Source organism: Myotis lucifugus, unplaced genomic scaffold (assembly GCF_000147115.1).
Source record: "Myotis lucifugus unplaced genomic scaffold, Myoluc2.0 scaffold_650, whole genome shotgun sequence".
Classification (NCBI taxonomy): Eukaryota; Metazoa; Chordata; class Mammalia; order Chiroptera; family Vespertilionidae; genus Myotis; species Myotis lucifugus.
Window position 1 is genome coordinate 292,435 of NW_005871698.1, and position 22,081 is coordinate 314,515.

The window sequence follows — 22,081 nt, forward strand, 5'->3', positions numbered from 1 at the left end:
TATTGATTGCCATTTTCTTCTTCTTCTTCTTCTTCTTCTTTTTCTTCTTCTTCTTCTTCTAGAATGCTCTTCAACATTTCATATAGTACTAGTTTGGTGGTGATGAACTCCGTTAGCTTTTTCTTGTCTGTGAAGCTCTTTATCTGACCTTCAATTATAAATGATAGATTTTATAGGTAGAGTAATCTTGGTTGTAGGTCCTTGTTATTTATCACTTTGAATATTTCTTGCCACTCCCTCTGGCCTGCAAAGTTTCTGTTGAGAAATCAGCTGACAGTCATATGGGTGCTTCCTTATAACTAACTGCTTTCCTCTTGCTTCTTTTAAGATTCTCTCTTTGTCGTTAACACTTGGCATTTTCATTGTGGGCCTCTTTGGGTCCTTCTTGTTTGTGATTCTCTGTGCTTCCTGGACTTTTAAGTCTATTTCTTTCACCAAGTTAGGGAAGTTTTCTCTCATTATTTCTTCAAATAGGTTTTTAATTATCTTGCTCTCTTTCTTCTTTTTCTGGCACCCCCATAATGTGAATGTTGTCGTGCTTGAAGTTGTCCCAGAGGTTCCTTACACTATCTTCATATTTTTGGATTCTTTTTTCTTTTTGCTCTTCTGATTGGGTATTTTTTGCTTCCTCATATCCCAAATCATTGGTTGAGTCTCAGAAGCCTCTACTCTACTGATGAATCCCTGTAAATCTTTATTTCACTTAGTGTATGCTTAATTTCTGACTGCTCTTTTATTATGTCTTTGACATTCTCACTCAGATCCTTGAAAGTCTCACTAAGTCCCTTGAAGCTCTCATGAAGCCTCTTGAAGCTCTCATTAATATCCCGAGTAACCTTATAAGCATATATTTGAACTCTGTATCCAGTAGCTTGCTTACTTCCATTTCTTTCATTTGTAACATGTTTCTTTGTCTCTGCATTTTGACTGCTTCCCTATGTTTGTTTCTATGTGTTAGATAGAGCTTTCATGGCTCCTGGAATTGGTAGAGTGTCCTTGTGTAATAGGTATCCTGTAGGGCCTAGTGGCTCAGCCTCCCCAGTCACCTGAGCTGGGCACTTTCGGTGTGTCCCTGTGTTGGCTTTGTGCAGAGTCTTGTTGAGCCTTGATTGCTGTTGGTGTCACTGGGAGTAATTGATCTCCAGGCCAATTGACTGTGCAGAGCAGTTGTGTCTACAATGGAAGAGCTGCTGTGCAGGAGACATTCCTATGGAGCAGGGCTTTGGTGTTCACTGAGTCTGCCCCTTGAGTGTGTCACTTGTGGATGTGTAGAGTTATAATCTGGTATGGTCTGAAGTTGTCCACCAGGTTTACTAACTCTGGGACCTCCCAGGAGGTGCAAAGTCAGCCACTGCCTGGGGCCACTGAACAGGAGCTACAGCTAGATCTGCAGATGACTGCTATTTGTATTGGGCTAGGAAGTACCCAGGTGAGGCCCATCTGTGAAGCAAGGCATACTGGTGCTAGTGCTGGGTCTTGGGCCTTTTTTTGATAGGTTTGGGGTATGTTGCCTCCAGCTGCTACTTGTTTAAGAGATTTTAGCAAAGTCTGCAGTCTGAGCCAGGACAGGCCATTCATATGGAAAAGAGGCTGAAAACAGCTTGGGTGAGGCTGCAAATTGAATGGAGTGGGGTCTCAGGGCCGAGTGAACAGTGTGGACCATGCTGATGGAAACTCAGATATGGCTGCCAGTCAGCCCTGTGACAGGGGAGGTCCCAGCATAGGAACAATGACCCTTGCAAGCACCCCTGTCTAGGAGAAAGCTGCCTCTGAGTTCCTTCCCTGATGCCAGACAGTCTAGTTCCTCCCCATATGTCCCTGAATTCCCCCAAAGCCACTGCACGGCACTGGAACTCTGAGAAAGTAGGACCATGTAAGTTCACATGTGGGCCTTTAAAAAGAATACCTGAGACTCCAGCAGCCTCCCATGTCACTCACTCAGCCAAAATCCCTGCTGGTGTTTACAACCCGAAGTTTTGGAGACTTTTCTTCCCAGTTCTGAACCCTGGGCTGGAGGTCTGGTGTGGACTGGGAACCCCTGCTTCTTATGGGAGGCCTTAGAGATATCCCTCCCAGCTAAAGAAATGCCAAACAAGGGTGTTAGACCAGCCCATTCTGTGCCTCTGCTCCTTCTACCAGTCTCAATGCACTTTCTGCTCTAGTTGTAGGACTTCTATTCAACCAGATTTCAGGTGGTTCTGAATGATGGTTGTTCTGTATTTTAGTTATAATTTTGATGTGGTTGTGGGAGGCAGCAAGTGCCAGCGTTTACCTACACCACCATCTTCACAATCTGCCTTGGATTTTAGAAACAGATAAATAAAAATATATTTAAAAATAAGACCTGACATCATTGCTGCAACATTCCCATATGGCAACCTTTGGCAAGATCTGATCCCTGGTTTGTCCTAATCCACATTTATCTGGCTTTAGTCACATACTTGCCTGACTTTCCCATAAGCATTTGAGGTTATAACCCTTGCAATAGAATTTTCTGTTCCCCAGGGTCTGTTTACCCTCTATGGCAGGCTGAATAATAGCCCCAAAAGATATCCAAATCCTAATATCTGGCACCTGCTACTGTTCCATTACATGACAAAAGAGACTTTGTAAATTGATTAAATTCAAGATTTTTTTTAAGGTTGACTTTTTTAAAAAATTGATTTTAGAGAGGAAGGGAGAGGGAGAGAGAGATAGAAACATCAATGATGAGAGAGAATTATTGATAGGCTGCCTCCTGCATACCCCCTACTGGGGATTGAGCCCACAACCCGGGCATATGCCTTTGACTAGAATCAAACCCAGGACCCTTCAGTCCTCATGCTCTATCCCATGAGTCAAACTGGCTAGGGCTAAGTTAAGGATCTTGATATGGAGAGATTATCCTGGATTGTCCACTCAGGCTCTAAATGCAATCACAATTGTTCTTACAAGAGGGAGGCAGAAATAAATTTGATGATAGAAAAAAGCAATGTGGCCATGGAAGCAAGGGGAGAAAAGGAGATGCAATGAAGGGCCATGAGATCAGAAATGAGGACAGCCTCCAGAAATGGAAAAAGCAAGGCAAAGAATCCAACTCTAGAGCCTCCAGAGGGACATTTCCATGCAGACACCTTGATTTCAACCCAGTAAAACTGACTTCAGATTTCTGACCTCCAGATGGTGGGAGAACATATGTGTGTTGTTTGAAGCCACCAAGTCTGTTCTTACAGCAGTCATAGGGAACTAATACACTCTCCCTGGATGGGAATGTGAGTTTGGGAGAGACTATCTTAATTGAATTTTCCCTCCTAGGGGCACAAGGGAACCAACTACTTACCTCTTTTAGTAAAAGCCATAGAAACAGAACACAAGTAAATGTCTTATAGGCCACTTGAATGCTGTGATTCTTCCTGTAACACTCTTACACATTTCCCCATGTCAAAGCAGTTCACAGCTCAGGGGTTTTGTTAACAGGTTGCCGCCAAGATCATGTTGGGTTTACTCATACAGAATAATCGATTCTTGACCCACCCTGTAAAGAGAAGAATATCTGAATGTCACTTTATAGGTTTACTGCTGTCTGCTCTCCTTCATCACCACTGGTACCTATAAAGAGAAAAACTGATTAAATAATGTGAGTTGCTAGGAAAGAATCCCAATTACCCATATAGTGAGATGGATGGATGTGGAGACAGCTAGATCACATTTGAATTTATATACTCAAACCCTCCAATGAATCTACAAAATATTAGTTTAGAAAAATCAATTTTAGTCAAATTTTAATTGTTTCTTTTTCCAGTTTAGAAGAGAGAAATAAACATTTGGAAGGTCTAATTACAAGGCCCAAAAATATAACCAGAAAACCAAGGTAATTTTTTTCTTTTTATAAATAATGTCTTTCACTTTAGGATATATGTATAATAAAATATATATGTATAATAATAAGTAATAAAATTTTAAAAGCTTTTAAAAAATCTTTTTTAAAAAGATTAAAAATATAGTCTATGAAAGTGCTTGTTTTGGGGGTTAGTTTTTTTTGCCTGGCATAAAACAGTTGCCTGATAAATGTTTTTTGTAGGATCTGAATTAGAAAGCCAGGTTCCCTGCCCTCATGGAATTTCAGATCATTTCTAAGGAAGGTACTATAAAGATTATGAGTTAAGATTTTGTCTAATAAAACAGCTTACCCTGCTATAAATGTATAGCAGAACGGATTTCATGACCAGATTTTCTTACACTAATGTTAACTCTTATAATCTTCCAGTATTTGATGCTACAAGGTATATTTGCAAACCTAATGGGGTTAAGATCATAGTAGGATTTTAAAATCAGACTCTTCCTGGCCTAATTCCTGAGGTACTAATAAAACATTTACTAGTTCCCAAAATGAGAATGAGTTTTCCCCATGTGCAAGGGTTCTGTAGGAAATTTCAGAGAATTTGTTTCATGATTCATATTCCTTGGCCAGATCCAACATATATAAAAAGTGTGGAGGGTGAAGAAGATGAGAGAAGAGATTCCTTTGACTCTGTCAGATTGTGAGCTCCCACTACCCCTAAGTAATTGTACCTCTTTTCCCTAAAGGCTTGTGAAGGGGTTTCAGGAGATCACCTAAAGAGCTTGGAAAGAAATGCTTTTCCTAAGAGTTGGGAACCAGGATCAGTGACTCACTCATGCCCGAGAAAGCTAAATAAAGCAGCTGTGGCAGTGCAAGGACAGAGGGGCTGTGTTGGGGGTGGCCTAATCTCCCTGAGATTGTGATGAGCCCAAAGGATGTATGCAATAGTTTCTTAAGAACCATGCAAGTGAGAGTTGAGTTGTTGTGGGCTCTGCTCAAGGCTGTCTGGAGGGGTATCAGCAGCAAGAAGCTGAAAGGGAACACACAATTCTTCGGGGCTGATGAAGAAATATCAAGTGACCACCAGATGAGAGATGCATAAGCCTGGGTCAAGGGACTTGCAGTGAAACCGGATAACGAATGGGTCAGGGCTACTTAATTGTCACTACTTGAGCCAATTAAGCAGAGACAGGGTTGAATCATGTATGAGCGTTTATTCCAGAAATGCCAGCAGTATGGGAGAGCAGCAGGTCATCCACGAAAATCTGCTCTTCCCCTTACCCCCATAAACCAGCTGCTTATATTGGGTAGAAGAACAAAGATTACATGGGAAAGGAGGAATTACAGGCATGGGGAAGTAGGCAAGGTACAATGGTTACAGGTTACAGGCAATGTGGGTTGAGGGTCGCAAAGAGCGGGCACCTTCAGGACCAGACTGTTTCAGCAACAAGATTGTTAATCTTTCCATGATGATCGGCAGCTCTAGGAAAAAGTGAATGGATCACATTCCCAGGTTAACTCCCATGTCCTGGGGCATACAATTCTCAGCCAGGTCAGATGTGCTTTCTCTAATCAGAATAGAACAGTCACAGTTAACAGAGTATGTTTAATATTTCTTAGAACTATAGCTAGTCCCCACTATTCTATTTCTGCCCCTAACTGTAGGACAGAGATCCTTAGCAAAGGCAAGCTTTGAAGAGAGAGAATCAGCTTTAGCCATTTGCCAAGCCCAGAGATTGTGTAATCACTCAGCCAAGTAAGAATGTCCTACAGCCTATATCCCAACTCTTCTGCTGAAAATGGAGGAAGTTGTGAGCAAAGAGAGCAGAAATTGGCCTCCAAGGGTAGATGGGGTCCACCAACTGAAGCCGTAGCTGAGAGAGGTGGAGGAGAAGTCCTACTTTTGAAAGAAGGTTAAAGGATTGATTACTATTTAAGACTGGATAATATGCCTACTGAATTGAGACTGTGTTTTTGCCTCACAGTGAGGATTGACTGTTACCTTAAAGCAGCGATTCTCAACCTGTGGGTCGCGACCCCTTTGGGGGTCGAACGACCCTTTCACAGGGGTCACCTAAGGCCATTGGAAAACACATATATAATTACATATTGTTTTGTGATTAATCACTATGCTTTAATTATGTTCAATTTGTAACAATGAAATTGAGGGTCACCACAACATGAGGAACTGTATTAAAGGGCCGAGGCATTAGGAAGGTTGAGAACCACTGCCTTAAAGTGAATAAAAACTCTTTGGGCCTGCTGTGTAGTCAGCCAATGGCAAAGGAAAAGCTCCTTCCCTGAGTGGCAAAAGTCTAAAGCAGGAGGAGGAGGCAGACATTAAATGTGCATTTTGATTATATGTCATGTTTGCTCAGCTTACCGTTTGCAAATACAACTATGTTTTAAAAATCAAAACTCCTGCCCTGACCAGTTTGGCTCAGTGGCTAGAGCGTTGGCCTGTGGACTGAAGAGTCCCAGGTTCAGTTCCGGTCAAGGGCATGTACCTTGGTTGTGGGCACATCCCCAGTAGGGGGTGTGCAGGAGGCAGCTGATGGATGTTTCTCTCTCATGGATGTTTCTAACGCTCTATCCCTCTCCCTTCCTCTCTGTAAAAAATCAATAAAATATATTTTTTTTAAAAATTAAAACTCCTTAGCAGATTTGTATTATATTTGCCAACTGATAGATTAACAACAATTTATTTTTTCTTAATATGAAAGATAAGATCTGATGCCTGGTATATTACAGCTGTTCAGTAATTGCTAATTTAAGCTGCATATATCTCTTCTGAGTTGCTGAGAGAAATTGTGAAATATGTTTTTCCAGAATTATTTTAAAATAAGAAAATTTGTATATAAATTTTTACACTTTTCACTAGTTCATATATTTGCTTACTGTATAAATAACATGTGGCCTATTTTTACAACAAATTTGAGGCCCATATGTATAGACTTAGCTTGGCCTTGAAGCAAGGAGGTGAGGGGAGAAGAGCTCTCAAGGCTCTTTTTTAGAAAACTTAAGACTTACACCAGCCTTCAGCCACCACTGTTCATGAAGCCTTTCACTGGCCAATTGGCCTCACTGAACTCAGCACGGGAACATGTTTTGCACTACTGCGTCATCTCAAAATTATGATGCTGCTTTTGCCAATTGTCTTCAGTAGAGGAAACAGTGGGAAACAGGGGGAAAAAATGGGCACTTTAATAGTCTCATACCTCTTATTTTTGCTTCTAGTTCTTAATCACTTTCAAGGAAATTTCTTAGGTTTTCAAATCATAGCCAAAATTTTATCCTAAGCAAATCTATGAGAGTGTTAAAATTTAATGAGATTGTGACTCAACATATTTACTTAATTACATTGAGAATGATCCATATATTACATACTGAAAATCTTTAGCTTAATCTTTTAGGGTCTTATAATTCTATCCTAAATGACAGTTTCTCCTTGAGTGAGGGAAAGAATATGTTAAATAACAGCATACTTGGTTCATTATTTTTAGTTCTCCACACCATTTCTCTCTCTCTCTCTCTCTCTCTCTCTCTCTCTCTCTCTCTCTCTCTCTCATTATTCTCTTTCTATTTCCTACAGACCAAGAAGATTAGAAAATCATCTAAAATCCATGCCTGAGGTAGGTCATATTGATGATCATTATAAAGAACTAGAGGCCCGGTGCACAAAAATGTGTGCACTCGGGGGGGTCCCTCAGCCCAGCCTGTGCCCTCTCACAGTCTGGGACCCCTCGGGTGAATGACCACCTGCTGGCTTAGGCCGCTCCCCAGGGATTGGGCCTAAGCTGGTAGTCAGACATCCCTCTGGCAGCCCGAGAGCCCTCAGGGATGTCCACTTGCCAGCGGGGAGCAGGCCTAAGCTGCAGTCGGACATTCTTAGCGCTGCTGAGGAGGCAGGAGAGGCTCCCAACACCATCGCTGTACTGGCAGCCGTCAGCCTGGCTTGTGGCTGAGCAGAGCTCCCCTGTGGGAGAGCACTGACCACCAGGGGACAGCTCCTGCATTGAGCATCTGCCCCCTGGTGGTCAGTGTGTGTCATAGTAACCAGTCATTCCCAGTCGTTCTGCTGTTAAGGTCAATTTGCATATTACTCTTTTATTATATAGGATAGAGGCCTGGTGCATGGGTGGGGGCTGGCTGGTTTTCCCTGAAGGGTGTCCCAGATCAGGGTGGGGGTCCCGCTGGGGTGCCTGGCCAGCCTGGTGAGGAGCTGAGGGCTGTTTTCAGACTGGCCACAACCCCTTCAGAGTGGGGGTCCCCACTGGAGTGCCTGGCCAGCCTGGGTGAGGGGCTGATGGCTGTTTGCAGGCTGGCCACAGCCCCTTCCGGGTGAGGGTTCCTGCTGGGGTGCCTGGCCATCCTGGGTGAGGGGCTGATGGCTGTTTGCAGGCTGGCCACACCCCCTTCAGGGTGGAGGTCCTGCTGGGGTGCCTGGCCAGTCTGGGTGAAGAGCTGATGGCTGTCTGCAGGCTGGCCAAGCCCCCAGTGAGGACCCTCACCCCATGAGGGTGTGGCCAGCCTGGATGAGTGACTGATGGCTGTTTGCAGGCTGGCCGAGCCCCCCAGCAGGGACCCTCACCCCATGGGTGTGGCCATCCTGGGTGAGGGGCTGATGGTTGTTTGCAGGCTGGCCACAGCCCCCAGCCACTCCAGCTCCCAGTGGAGGCTGGCTGGAACCGGGTATCTGGGATTTGTTTATCTTCTATAATTGAAACTTTGTTGCTTTAAGCAGAGGCAACAGCTGGCCAGGGCAGGCAGAAAGCTTGGCTTCCTCCATTGCCGGGGCAACCAAGCCTCCTGCTTGCTCCAGCTCCATGGCTGCTGGGCCGCCATCTTGGTTGGGTTAATTTGCATATAGTCGCTCTGATTGGCTTGTGGGTGTGGCTTGTGAGTGTAGCAGAGGTATGGTCAATTTGCATGTTTCTATTTTATTAGATAAGATGTTATATTTCCATGTAATTTGATAATCACACAAGATTAATCATCAGTTCCTGAAGTTACCTTTCAGTAATGTTCACCTTAGCTTTCCACTCTATCCTCAGATGAGGGCCTCTTTGGCCTCTAATCATAGTTTGTCTTATAATTAGAAGCCCCTCTCTCTGGACCTTTCTTTGTATTGGTCCTCTTAACTTCATCCCACAGCTACTGCTTCATGTCAAGCCCTCATCATTTCTTTTCTGCCCTCCCACAGTCATCTTCTAATTGTGTTTCTGCCTCCAGTTTTGCTCTCCTCCTGTCTTCCACAGAGTAGATAAAGTGATTATGCTTTTCCCCTACATAAGCTCTCCAGTAGTTCTCAGTTGCATTCAGGATCAAATCCAGTCTCTTTAGCTTGGCACATAAGGTCCTCTATGGTCTAACCCAGCTGTGGGCAAACTACGGCCCGCGGGCTGGATCCGGCCCATTTGAAATGAATAAAACTAAAAAAAAAAAAGACCGTACCCTTTTATGTAATGATGTTTACTTTGAATTTATATTAGTTCACACAAGCACTCCATCCATACTTTTGTTCCGGCCCTCCGGTCCAGCTTAAGAACCCATTGTGGCCCTCGAGTCAATAAGTTTGCCCAACCCTGCTATCCAATCTGCTCAGTCACTGCTCCTTGTCACCATACACAGCAACCCTATATAATCATTTGAAATTTTCTAAATATGCTATGTTATTTTTATGCTTTCTTGTGATTGCCCATGCAGTTCCCCCTACCTAGAATCTTCCCAATGACTCCTTTCCTCCTCCTTACTTCATTTCCCACTACCAGCTCAAGCTCCATCCTCTGCCCTGTCAACCTGATACTTCCTCCCATGTTTCCACACCGTACCCTTTGATGCAATAGCACTTATAACATTTCACTAGTTCTCTTCTTGCATGTTCTTTGAATTGACTAGAACTCTTTTAGTGCAGGGATTGTCTCATATTTATTTTGGTATCCCCAAGCACCAATGTCATAATAGGTACTAAATGGGAGTGAATATTAGACTTGCTTGTAGACCTAGGACCAAAAGTACCCTTTCTGGAGTAATTACTAATAGAAGATACAGCAGCTGCTGCTGCCCCTGTCCTGCCCCAGGCAGTGGACATCTACATATATAAAAGGCTAAGCTACCCACCAACCAGCTGCCTGGCTGGTAGCTATAATGTGCAATGATCACCAGGGGGCAGATGCTCAACGCAGGAGCTGCCAAGCGACTGCAACTTTGCAGAGTGCCCTCTCGCACTCCAGGACCCCTTGGGGGTTGTCGGACTGCCGGTTTCAGCCTGATCCCCGCAGGCCAGGATGAGGGACCCCACTTGCCAGAGGGACCCAGCTCACTCCACAAATGCCCTTGGAGCCCTAGTGCCACCCCAGGTGTGGCTGGCTGGAGAAAGACCATGAGAGGTTGGCTCCAGGCCATGCCAGTCCTCCCCCGCTGGCCACCTTCTAATTAATTTACTTTCAATGTGCACGAATCCCTGCACCAGGATCTAGTGTATTCATAAATACCATGGCCTATTTGTGACATAGCTCTGTGAGGGAGAGGACAAAGGTCTTCACTCTTTGTGCCCCATTGAGACCCAACTATTGCAATAGTTACAAGGACACCTTAATACTACCAACTCTTGGTTATATTGTGCTGGTGAGTCACTTCATGGAGTATTTAGATTCTTACTTCTATTCCTTTTCCTTCATTCTGTCAGCTGGCAACCAAACCAAGGAAGATGAAACGCAACCAGCTTTGTTCCTTATCATGTCCCTTAAATGGAGAAAGGTTGAAACAAACAAAATATGATTAAAATATAGTATTGGTATTATTTGTTACGGCCATCTATCCCATAGGCTTTCCTTGTACCACTTTTCATATGTAATCAGGAACGAGCTATTTATGGAATAAGAATTCCATATGTAATCAAGAATCTCTGTTTGTTCTGTCACTGAATTCCTATCTTTCCTGAAAACTTAACATTTTTTCCCTTTCATTTTTAGATGTCAGATATTTCAGAAGGAAATGGAAATGATTTAGATTAAACAGGACTGAAGAGTAAACATTAATCATTTTTGTCAACCACTCCAGGAGCAGTCACTACTAAGCATAGTACCCCGATCAATCCATACAAATAATACATTAAAATTGTATAAATGGTGAAATTTTACATTCCAAAAAATGTGATTATTTTCTAATTTCGTCCTGTAAACAATCAAATATATTCTACTTTAATAAAAACAGATTAATACAATGGCTGATTTTCCAAATATCTATTTTCATTTTCACAGAATATCACTCCAATGTTATCAGGTCTTTAGTGACACATAAAAGTAGTCATGTATCTTATTTCAACTTTTTCCCTCCTGAAGGACATCCTTTTTCTTTCCAGGCACCAGGCTCTTCCTACTGCCAATTAAAGTTAAAAGGACACTTATTTGAAATTCTTTGGAATTAAACCATAGATGAAAAGAAAGGACTTATCTTTTGAGACCTAATGCTATGATTTCCTCCTTAACATCGTTTTGAGGAATTAGTTTTGAATTTAAACAAAGGAACCAAAGATAGCAGATTTTGTGATATGTATCAGAAGGATAAGTGAACATAGAATATACTTTGTTCTTTAGGTAAATCCCAGAGCTAGGACGGAGGTGTAACTGTTGAATCAAAAATATATCTTGAGCCCTGGCTGGTGTGGCTCAGTTGGTTGGACGTCATCCCATGCATCGAAAGATTGCTGGTTTGATTCCTGGTCAGGGCACATGCCTAGGTTTCGAGCTCCATGCCTAGTAAGGTGCATGCAGAGGCAGCCAATTGATGTTCTGCTCTCACATGGATGTTTCTCTCTCTCCCTCTTCCTTCCTCTCTCTGTAAAAACCAACTTGAGTGAAAAGGGAAGAAATTATTTTATCTCACTGAAATTAGTTTTGCACTTCAATTAACCAGGTAAGCACAAGAGGAAAATATATATCTGGCCCCGTAGGAGGTGCTGAATAAAGAAAAGTTGTTATTATTGTTATTTGGGGGGGGGGGGGGATTCTTTAGGACAGGTCTTATATGAATTTTGAAATATAAAATTTGTTAATTTTTCAAATTTAAAAAGTTGCCATCAAATTTAAGACAAACCATCAGAAATGCACAGAGAGTTCACAAGCATGACTGTTTAGTTTCAGAAAATCAAACATGGACAGCTTTGGAAGTGACTCAAGTTTCACAATGATATTATTATTATCATCATCATCATCATCATCATCATCATGTTTTATGGTATCCTCTAGGGAAAATTAAAATATTATAGAAGGACAAATGTTAAGATGAAGACGGCTAGATCCGGAACGGCCAACACGGACCGGCTGGCAGACCCCTTGGTAGAGTCTTGATATTTCAAAGGCATAGTCTCTCTAAGATGGTTTATCAGACGCCTCTTTATTCTTGTTCTGCATGTGTTCAGGTGACTAACAGATATTTTACTCCTGTTAGGAAGCCTGGAAAGAAAACAAAAAAAGGTGCCAAAGAAAAAGCATCAAATAAAAACAAAGATGAAATAGAAAAAATAAAGTCATACCCCTTTATGGAAAGCAAATCTGAGGATGATGTCTACTTAAAACACTTATATCCAAGGCAGATATAGAAGATAAAGTTATTCATTTACTTAAGAAATTTCAAATTCTGGACTTGATGAATCCAAAGCAAGGTGTTTATCTTTTTAAAAAAAATATATTTGTTTATTGATTTCAGAAAGGAAGGGAGAGGGAGAGAGATAGAAACACCAATGATGAGAGAGAATCATTGATCGGCTGCCTCCTGCCTGCCCCCCACAGGGGATCAAGCCCACAACTGGGGCATGTGCCTTGACTAGCAATTGAACCCTGACCTCCTAGTTCATAGGTTGATGCTCAACCACTGAGCCACACTGGTCAGACAGCAAGGTGTTTATCTTGATGTGAGACTGGATATGGCACTGGGGAAGAAGAAAAAGTGGAACCATTTGCTAGTGTTCTTAGTTTGCCACACCCATTCATTTCAGAAATCAGTAAAGTTACTGTATTTTTTTGGGGGGGGGGTGGCCTCAGTGTATTTAAGTTCAGCTTCTACACGGCCAAACAATTTCTTCTAGTTAAGAGTTCTTGGCTTGCACCGATCACAGGGTGGCCGGAGGGCACCAGAGCAGTCTATTAGTTTTTCAAAATGCTGTTGTAGACCTGATAGATGTACTGAGAGACTTCAGGAGCTCTACACTTCAGCAACAGTGTATAATTGGGGTTTCCATGCTGGATACATAGCTCAGCCAAGATCCAAATGCCATTAGTGAGCTTCAGAGATTGGTACCGCATGTCCTGCCCTTCCACATTCCTCTTGGCAATTCCTCTTGTTGTTTTGCAACTTGCTGGAAACAGTGTCAGCATTTAAATGACATTCCTTAATCTGAAACTGAAGTTCATTTTCATTGGGAATATCCTTCCATGTTGCAAGAAAGACCTGGCGCTCCATTTTGCCATCTTCTACAAAAAGCACATTGAGTGGGATGAGGCAGCTGAAGTAGAAGACATCAATATTGTTTTTCACAGCTACCTGTAGGTTATTCAGAGGTTCCATCTTCATGACTGGACCCAAGGTGTTGAGAGGCAGGGAGACATCAATGCTCTGATTTGGCATCTGTGGTATATGGATGGCCAGAGGAGTGCTGGGGATGACGCCAAAGCTATTCTTGTTAAACTAGATTGCAAAGTCTGTCATATGCTGCAGAGCTTTGTTGGTGAAGTTCATTTCCATATAGATGTGCCCCTGACAATGAGTAAATGTTTCAGAAATCTCCAAGCCTTTGGCCTTTACTGCAGGCAGCCAGACAGCCTTAGGAGCCACATATCCACCATGTGCCATGCCTATCCCCATAGAGAGTTCAAATAGATCATTCAGACAACTGCTGACCACAGCAAGAGTAGGTGAAGGAGCAAAGGTTGCAGGCACTGATGATGGAATGAAGGATTGTCCCACCAGACTATCTAGTCCTCCTCCCAAGAGATCCACTGCTCCCATCTGCATGGAGGATACCTGTGGCACATTGACTGGTGGACCGAGATCAAGGTTTAAAAGGTCCCCTAGAAGGTCACCTTGAGAGGGAATAACATGAGTCTGTTCCAGGTTGGTGGCAGTGGCGGTGCCAACAGGGCTGTCACCTGCATCAGTGCTCCCATGATGTATTGGCAAGTGTTTGCGATGGATTCCGTGACTTCCTTCCACAAAAGGCATTGGGAGGCTTGTGGTACACAGAGGCCAAAGAACCAATGTGGCAGATTAGCTCATCCAGCAGAGTTGGCTCAATAAGATCTGTCTCCTCAGAGATCAGTGGCTTCTCAGACAAGACTACTTCTTTGGCTGTGACAGGGTCGGTTGAGAGAAGCTGCCAATAAATATAGCCCCTATCTCAAAGGTCAGGATTATCAGAATCCTGTATTGCCAAACTCAAGACCTGCTGTACCAGCTCCTGTGTTTCTGATGGTTTCTTGAGAAACAGCTTCACTATGGCAGTAAGCAGAGTGAGCTGCACCTGGGTGCTCTCATCATGAAAACCCTCCAGGAAGCTCTCTAGTAATTCATCTGCATTGTCAATTCGTTCAGCATATTCGCCCACAATCCAAATCATAGCTGCTCACACATCTGGCTCATCCAGCGAGTGTAAGTTCTCACACAGAGTGGCAATGATGCTTTCATACTTGTTGGGATACTTGCGGAAGATGTCCCTGATGACAACTCTCGCCTCTTGGACCACATAATTTACTTTGGTTTGGATGAGATCAAGCAATGTGCTCACACAACGTTCTGCAGATTGCTCCACCTTGATGGCACACCGTCCAATGGCCCGCACAGCTTTGCAAACAAAGTCAGCATCCACCTCCGTGGCATATTTCTTCAGCTCTGCCAGAACCTGAGCAATATTGGCTTGAGATGCCAAACGAATCATGATGACCAGCTTCTCTAGTTTAACATATATGGGATCATTATACTTCACAAAGGAGACTTTGATTTCCTGCTTTAAGATTTCAGGCCTTTTTTGAACAATTAGGTTGATGTTCCTCAGGGCGACATACTGCACCTCTGGCTCCCCAGACAGCAAAGTGACAAGTGGAGGGGCCAACTTCTTCAGCAGCATATTATAGTAGTCAGAGTCCTTCGGTAACAACTCTGGAAATTTCATTAGGACTTTTACTGCTGAAAGCACCACTGCTGAGTTGGCATGAGATAGCCGGGGAGTTACCCGCTCACAGATGCTCTGAGCCTCCCGGTCATCTTTAGGGTTGTAATTGGACAGGCAGTCCAGGATGAAAATCTGGCCCCATTCAGTACACTCATTCAGGGCTGTCAGCAGCTTATTAATGTTCTGTGGGTTCAGATCGAGTAAGTTGCTGTTTGGGTGAGATTCACTGATTTCAGATAATGCTGCTACAGCATTAGCCACCACCATTGGATTTGAATCTGCTATGAGATCCCACAGAGAATCCAGAAATCCCTGATCTTCCACCATTTGGGCATTGATATCATGGAGTTTTGCCACACAGACTGCTGCTGTTTTCCGAACATAGGGATCTTCATCCTTCAAGCACTTTCGGAGGGGCTCACAGAGATATTATGCGATCTTGTCCACTCGGATGCATCCCATGGTTCTAACTGCCAAGGCCCAAATCAGAGGATTGGGATCTTCACAGTCCTTCACAAAGCTGTTGACAGCCATAATGGCCATGTCTGGCTGACTCTTGGCATAGTTCATCAAGTAGAGATACACCAGCTTCTTTAGTTCCAGGTTGTCAGTCTGCATACAGTTCACTACATCTGGAAAGAGAGAGCTGACATCCTTCCCCACAGTCATAGCAGCAATCACTTTCTTCACAGCCTCCTTCCGCTTTTCTTTCTTTTCATTGTTGAGTTCAGCCTTTAATTCAAAGATTTCTCCTTTTTTATTGGTTGTGAAGTACCTGGAGTCAGTCATGGTGTTGGCTCTTTAATGTGCACTGGAGGCAAGGGCAGGGGCGGCTGGCGGCGGCGGCGGCTGGAGAGCCAGTAAAGTTACTGTATTTACAGGGAATGCATCAGAGATTAAAATAGCAGGGGGGACAGAACCTAGAGACAGAACCTAGAGAGAGAACATGGCAAAAGATCCTGGACAGAACCTGGCTGCAGATCCTGGACAGAACTTGGCTGGAGAACCTAGACAAAACCTGGCGACCGAACCTGGCTGGAGAACCTGGAGAACCTGGCTGGAGAACCTAGCGAGAGAACATGGCGACCAAACCTGGCAAGAGAACCTGGAGAACCTGGCGACAGAACCTGGCTGAGGAACCCAACTATGATGATCACCTGAAAAAAATAAAATAAAATAAAAATAAAATAGCAGGGGGAAAATGAAGCTGCATTTGCAGGAGGAACTAATCTGATTCAGAAGATTTTGGATGATGAAATTCAATCAGACTTTATGTAGCTGTTCCAGAAATAATGCCCAAGCTTAATCCATTAAAGAAGAAACTGAAAAAAGATTTCCAAAACTTACTTGGAATTCCATTGGATGTGACATCCCCCAGGATGCTATTTAAAACTGGACATGAAATTAAGGTAGATTGAAGAAAGGGAGAACTTTCTGGAGACCAAAGTAGCAACACTAGATATGTCAAGTGACCAGGCAGCTGCCAATCTGCAAGCTGTTATCAATGAAGTTTGTAGGCACAGACTGCTGAATCTGGGACCCTTTTGTGGTACGAGTTTTCCTTCCTACTTTGACAAGGGAAGGTTTGTTATTAAAGATGAAGACATTGTTGCCTAAAGAAGTAGAAACCAGGCCGAAACCGGTTTGGCTCAGTGGATAGAGCGTCGGGCTGCGGACTGAAAGGTCCCAGGTTCGATTCCGGTCAAGGGCATGTACCTGGGTTGCAGGCACATCCCCAGTAGGAGATGTGCAGGAGGCAGCTGATCGATGTTTCTAACTCTCTATCTCTTTCCCTTCCTCTCTGTAAAAAATGAATAAAATATATTTTAAAAAAAAAAAGAAGTAGAAACCAAAGAAAACAACAGAGAAGCTGCCTGAAAGAGTTGTACAGTAAAACCTTGATATAATGGACTAATTTGGGTGAGAGGGTGTCCGTTAAAGTTCGTTATATAATAAAGTAGGTTTTCCAAATGTGTATGTTAAAAAATTGACAAATTAATTAGTGTACCTGTTTTTACTTAAGTAGGCACGTTTGTGTAATTAAAATTAAGTATGTATGAAAAGTTTAATTTCACAGAAAAGTTTTCTACATGTATTACTGTGATTTTAAATTTATACTGAATAGATCTAGTAAATGCATTCACCAGTCACCGCGAGTAAACAAATGCACATGGCTGGGGCGTGGCTTAGTGCAGAGGGAACACTGGCCTGTATACATTAAAACTGCTGCAGAAGGTTGAGCCACCAAGCCACGGGACAACAGAACCAATAACCCTGCACAATGCGGTGTGATCACGTGCTAGTCATTCACCGAACATTGTTTACAGAGTGGTGTCTCTTGGATTTAAATATGTAGACTATAGTTGTAGATATATATGTATTTATGTTGGCAAAATTACTAGTGTTTTTTCCCCAACATACAGCCTATTCACTAAAATTTGTTAAAAATAACAGTGAATTAATAACCAAAAAACACCTGTTAATTTAACTATAAGAAAATCTTGGTTAAAAACATTTTCAGATTAATAGGGTATTAATTTTCATATATGACATGTGGAAATTTTGTCTGTTAAACCCAAAGTCTGTTAAATCGAGGGTTTACTGTATTGTGAAATTATTTTTAGTAAATGAAGTAGCAATGGAGAAAATTATAAAACTGTGTAATTTCTTTTAAAAAAAAGATAAAGATGGCTAATGCAGCACCTGGAACCTGCACACCAATGTGATGAAGCAGTTGGAATGAAAAGATTAACACAGGTTATCTACATACAGGACTGTGTGCCTAAGTACTACATTTGCCATGTGTCTATTACACATTTATGATCTTTTACCTACAGGTTGTCTCAACATGAATGTGCCTCCTTTGGTGCATGGTTCAAGGATGCAGTCAAATTCAGTAAACATTTAGTAACTGTCAATAAACTATGTGACAGCCTCTGTGTTAGATGCCAAGGGTACAAAGAAAAATCAAGCAAAGATCACCAAGGACTACATAATCTGTCGGGAAAGATAGATAAATCAACTCTGTTCTAGAATGGTGTTGGTGTAACCGCCGCAGGTGCTCTAAAAGGATAGATGAAATGGCCCTGGACTGTGTGAGAAAACCTCAGGGAAGATTTTACAGAAAGAGTGTCACCTGAGCCAGATCAGTATAGCTGCCTGGATATTCCTTAGATAGAAGAGGAAAGCAAGAGCACACTCAGAGCACAGAGGCCTGAGACACCCTGTTATAATCCCTGGACCACAAGTACTATCTAACACCCATGTTCTTCCTAGGACAGGAGATAAGATGATCATGTTATATACATACTAAGAAATTTCAACTTCATCATTATGAGAAGCTCTGAAGGATTTTATTTTATTTTTTTTATTTTTATTTTTACTTATTTATTTTTTTCTTCTTTTTCTCTGAAGGATTTTAAGCACAGGAGTGATATGATCAGACATACATTTTTGAAAGATCACCCTAATAATGATATGAAGGGTAGGTTGATGGTGGGTGATGCTAGAATCAGAAGTACCAGTTAAGATGCTGCTGTAGTGCTCCAGGCAAGAAAAACTGAGTCCAGGAGCTAAAATAGTGTCAGTGGAAATAATGAGAAAGGTATGGATGCAAAGTGATTTCAAAGGTAAAATGAAAATGATTTGGGAATTGGTTAGCTCTGGGAGTGGAGAGAGAGGAGTCTGGGAAGCCTAGCAGGGTTCTAGCTGGGTGGTGGGCATCTTAACTGAAGGAGAGAATACAAGAGGGACAGAGGAAGATATGCTACAAAGAAAGGTAGGTGGCATGTAAGGCTGCTGTGAAACGTTGGGGAGATATTTCATAAGTACTTAAACACATGTTGAGAAGGATCCAATGGTCTGGGAAGGGACTGAAGATAAAGGAGAAATTAGGCAAAATTGATGAATCAAGTTCTCAGAGGAGGAAAGAGGGACTAGGCTCAGCATAGGAGCGGGGACACATCTTCCCCTGAGGCTGAAGAAAGATCAGGACAGGAACGTTGGGCAGCTGGGAGCTGGGATGTAAGTGGAGGGAGCTCACTCTCTTCTGGCTGTAGGAGGCTTGAGGGGAGAGGCAAAGGTTTGAAGTAGCCTCAACTTCTGCCTTCACAGAGCAAAGCTTTGGTTTTCTCCACAGGATACTACAAGGAGTTACAATGTCCTCCCCACCTCTCAAGTTCTGTATTTTTATTCACTTTCTTTCCTTCCCTTTCATCCCTTGTTCCCTCAATTCTGACCCAAAGCATATTCTGGAGGACCTGGTCCATCAATAATTTTTACTCTCTTACACCTTCAGTTTATGACTCTTTACTGAATTCTTACCCAGCCTAAATTCTTACTGAACCCTCTTCTCCTCTAAAGCTGTTATGGGTCCTCTCTCTTCACTCCCCATTATACCTTCTGAAAGATTGCTCTTTTCAGTTTACAAAGCACTTTCACATATTATCTTCATCAAGTGGCTAGCTCAACTCACAGCATTTCTGATAAACATGTTTCACAGTGGCAGTCTCAATAGGCCACTCTCGTTTTAAAAGCTGTATAACAGTTCACAGAATACATATTATATTAATTATATTTTATGGATAGGGTTTCAAGTTCTCACTTTGTAGTCCTGCCATACATGCTCTGGCCCCAGGCTACTTGTATGCCTTGGCCCATACTGTTTCCTTTTCTGAGCATGCCCTTCTCTGTCCTAACTTAACTAAACTTCCCCCCTTCTCCAGTTCCACCACCAGTTCCTCAGTTTAAAACATTTGTATCCTTCAAGGCCTAATTTAAATGTCATCTTCATTTTTATCTGAAAGTAACACCTATCTCCTCTATTATATCTCTGACTTTCTAATGGTACTTAGCACACTCTTCCCTAAAGTATAGCACTTGGGAGATAGTATATTACAGCAAATAGCACTCAACATGGCATCATGAGATTTAAGTTCAAGGCCTGGCTCCTTCATACTAGCTGAGTTCATAGAAATACTATTTTAAGAGCAATTATAGGACTGTGTTACTGTCAATGTCAATATTTTTATGTCTCTCTTTAATAGATTATAACATTTGCCTATAAAGACACAACTCAGTGTGAGTCAGTGGCATATATAGTCAAATCTAGCAGATCCAGTCTGAAATATACAAAGGACTCTGGGCGTTAATATGAATTCATGATTGTATCTCTTTCAGGGGTAAGTTGTGAAACTGGATGAAGATCTTCCTGTATTTAGCAAGGCCAAGCTTGCATGAAAAACATTTTTTTTTTTTTTACTTTAGCATGACATGCTGAAAATACAGTTGAGGATTCTTATAGTAAACGAGGCCAAGGTCAAAAGATGTTCCGAAAAGAGAATCTTCAAGATCTCATCATTGAAATGGTGAAATTACTCCACTGATGCTTTCCTGTGCTTCAGTTTGGACTAGAGAATTTGAACATCCCTAATCAGAGAGCTTTGGTGCTAGAAGAATGGTGTTTAGGCAAAACTCACTTCTTTCCCTGCGGTTTCTCCTTCACTGTCACTCTCTTACCATGTTCACAACACTTGACATCACTTTCATTGCGGGGGTGGGGGGTGTCTTCCCCCACCAAGCAATTCTGTCACATCAGCTGGCTGTCCTACAATGTAACTGACTTCTAACACTATCAACCCGAAGGAGTGTCAGATCCCACAGATCAAGCTCAGTGCCACAAGACTGTCCTCGCCACACTTCAAGCACCAATCCCAAGCCTAGGCTGTCACTGTGCTTCTGACTGATGGACTATAAATCAGAGGTTCCCAACAACCCCCTCTTCAGGTTTGATCATTTTGCTACAGTGGTTCCCAGAACTCAGGGAAACACTTATGTTCACCAGTTTAGTAAAGAAAACAGAGGAGCAACCAAATGAGGAGATACACAGGGTGAGGTCTGGGAGGATCCTGGGCACAGGAGCTTCTGTCCCCATGGTGTTGGGGTGCAGCACCATCCCAGTACTTGGATGTGTTTATCAATCAAGCAGCTCTCCGGATCCCATACCATTGAGGTTTTATGGAGGCTTTATCACGTAGGCCTGGTTGATTATTAACTCCATTTCCAGTTCCTCTCCCCTTTCTGGAGAATGGAGTGTGGGGCTGAAAAGTCCGAGTTTCTAATCATGGTTCGATCTTTCTGATGAGCTGTCCCCATCCAGGAGCCCACCCAGAGTCACCTCAGTAGAACAAGCATTGCTCCTAGTGCTCTCACCACTTAGCAATTTCCAAGGATTTCAGGAGCTCTGCGCCAGGAACTGGGGCAGAGACCAATATGTATATTTTCTATTCTCATACAAATAGGTTTAAAAACTACAGTACATAAACACATGAGGAATTACTATAATTGATAGATCTTTTTATATACTCATCCCTTTATCAAAGGATGATTTATATACCATAAAATTCACCTATTATAAGTGTACAAGTCAATGATTTCAGCAAATTTATAGTCATACTAGAGGCCCAGTGCACGAAATTCATGCCCTGGGGGGGTGTCCCTCAGCCCCCCCTGCCCCCCCTCACAGTCTGGGAGCCCTCAGGGGATGTCCTACTGATGGCTTAGGCGCAGTCCACACGGGCCTAAGCCATCAGTAGGCCTCCCTTTGCAGGAGGCAACCTGGCTGATCGGGGAAGGCGCCGCCCCCATCACTCCCCTGCTGCTGCCACTGCTGGCCACTGCAGCTGCCAAGGTGTTTTCATTAACATGGACTCCAGTCTGTTCACTACGAAAAAATGACAACTTTCTTTAGGCATTTCAAGATGTCCCTTTCATAAGATATGACATTTCTTTCTTTCTTTCTTTTTTATCCTCACCTGAGGATATTTTTCCATTGATTTTTAGAGAGTGTGGAATAGAGAGGGAAAGACAGAGAGAAACATCAATGTGAGAGGGACATTTCGATTGGTTGTCTCCTGCATAAGCCCTGACCTGGGCCCCGGCCAGGGAGGAGCCTGCAACCTAGGTACATGCCCTTGACCAGAATTGAACCCAGACCCTGTGGTCGGCAGGCTGAGGCTCTATCCACTGAGCCAACCAGCTAGGGCAGGATATGACATTTCTTAGCCCCTCCAGCAGCGGAGCTTTCATTTTTTCCT

The 22,081-nt window shown here is 42.8% G+C and overlaps 1 protein-coding gene and 2 pseudogenes across 1 annotated transcript in view; 2 read left to right on the top strand and 1 right to left on the bottom strand.

Moving 5' to 3' along the window:
- CAGE1 (cancer antigen 1) overlaps nt 1–10,995 on the top strand; it is a 77,500-nt gene extending 66,505 nt beyond the window's left edge. Inside the window, 3 exon segments of the mRNA XM_014447398.2 lie at nt 3,782–3,850; nt 7,413–7,452; nt 10,795–10,995. Of these exon segments, the coding sequence (XP_014302884.2) occupies nt 3,782–3,850; nt 7,413–7,452; nt 10,795–10,836 (151 nt within the window). The 3' untranslated portion in view covers nt 10,837–10,995.
- Nucleotides 10,996–12,161: 1,166 nt separating this feature from the next.
- LOC102422052 overlaps nt 12,162–22,081 on the top strand; it is a 15,000-nt pseudogene continuing 5,080 nt past the window's right edge.
- LOC102420511 lies at nt 12,880–15,825 on the bottom strand (annotated as a pseudogene).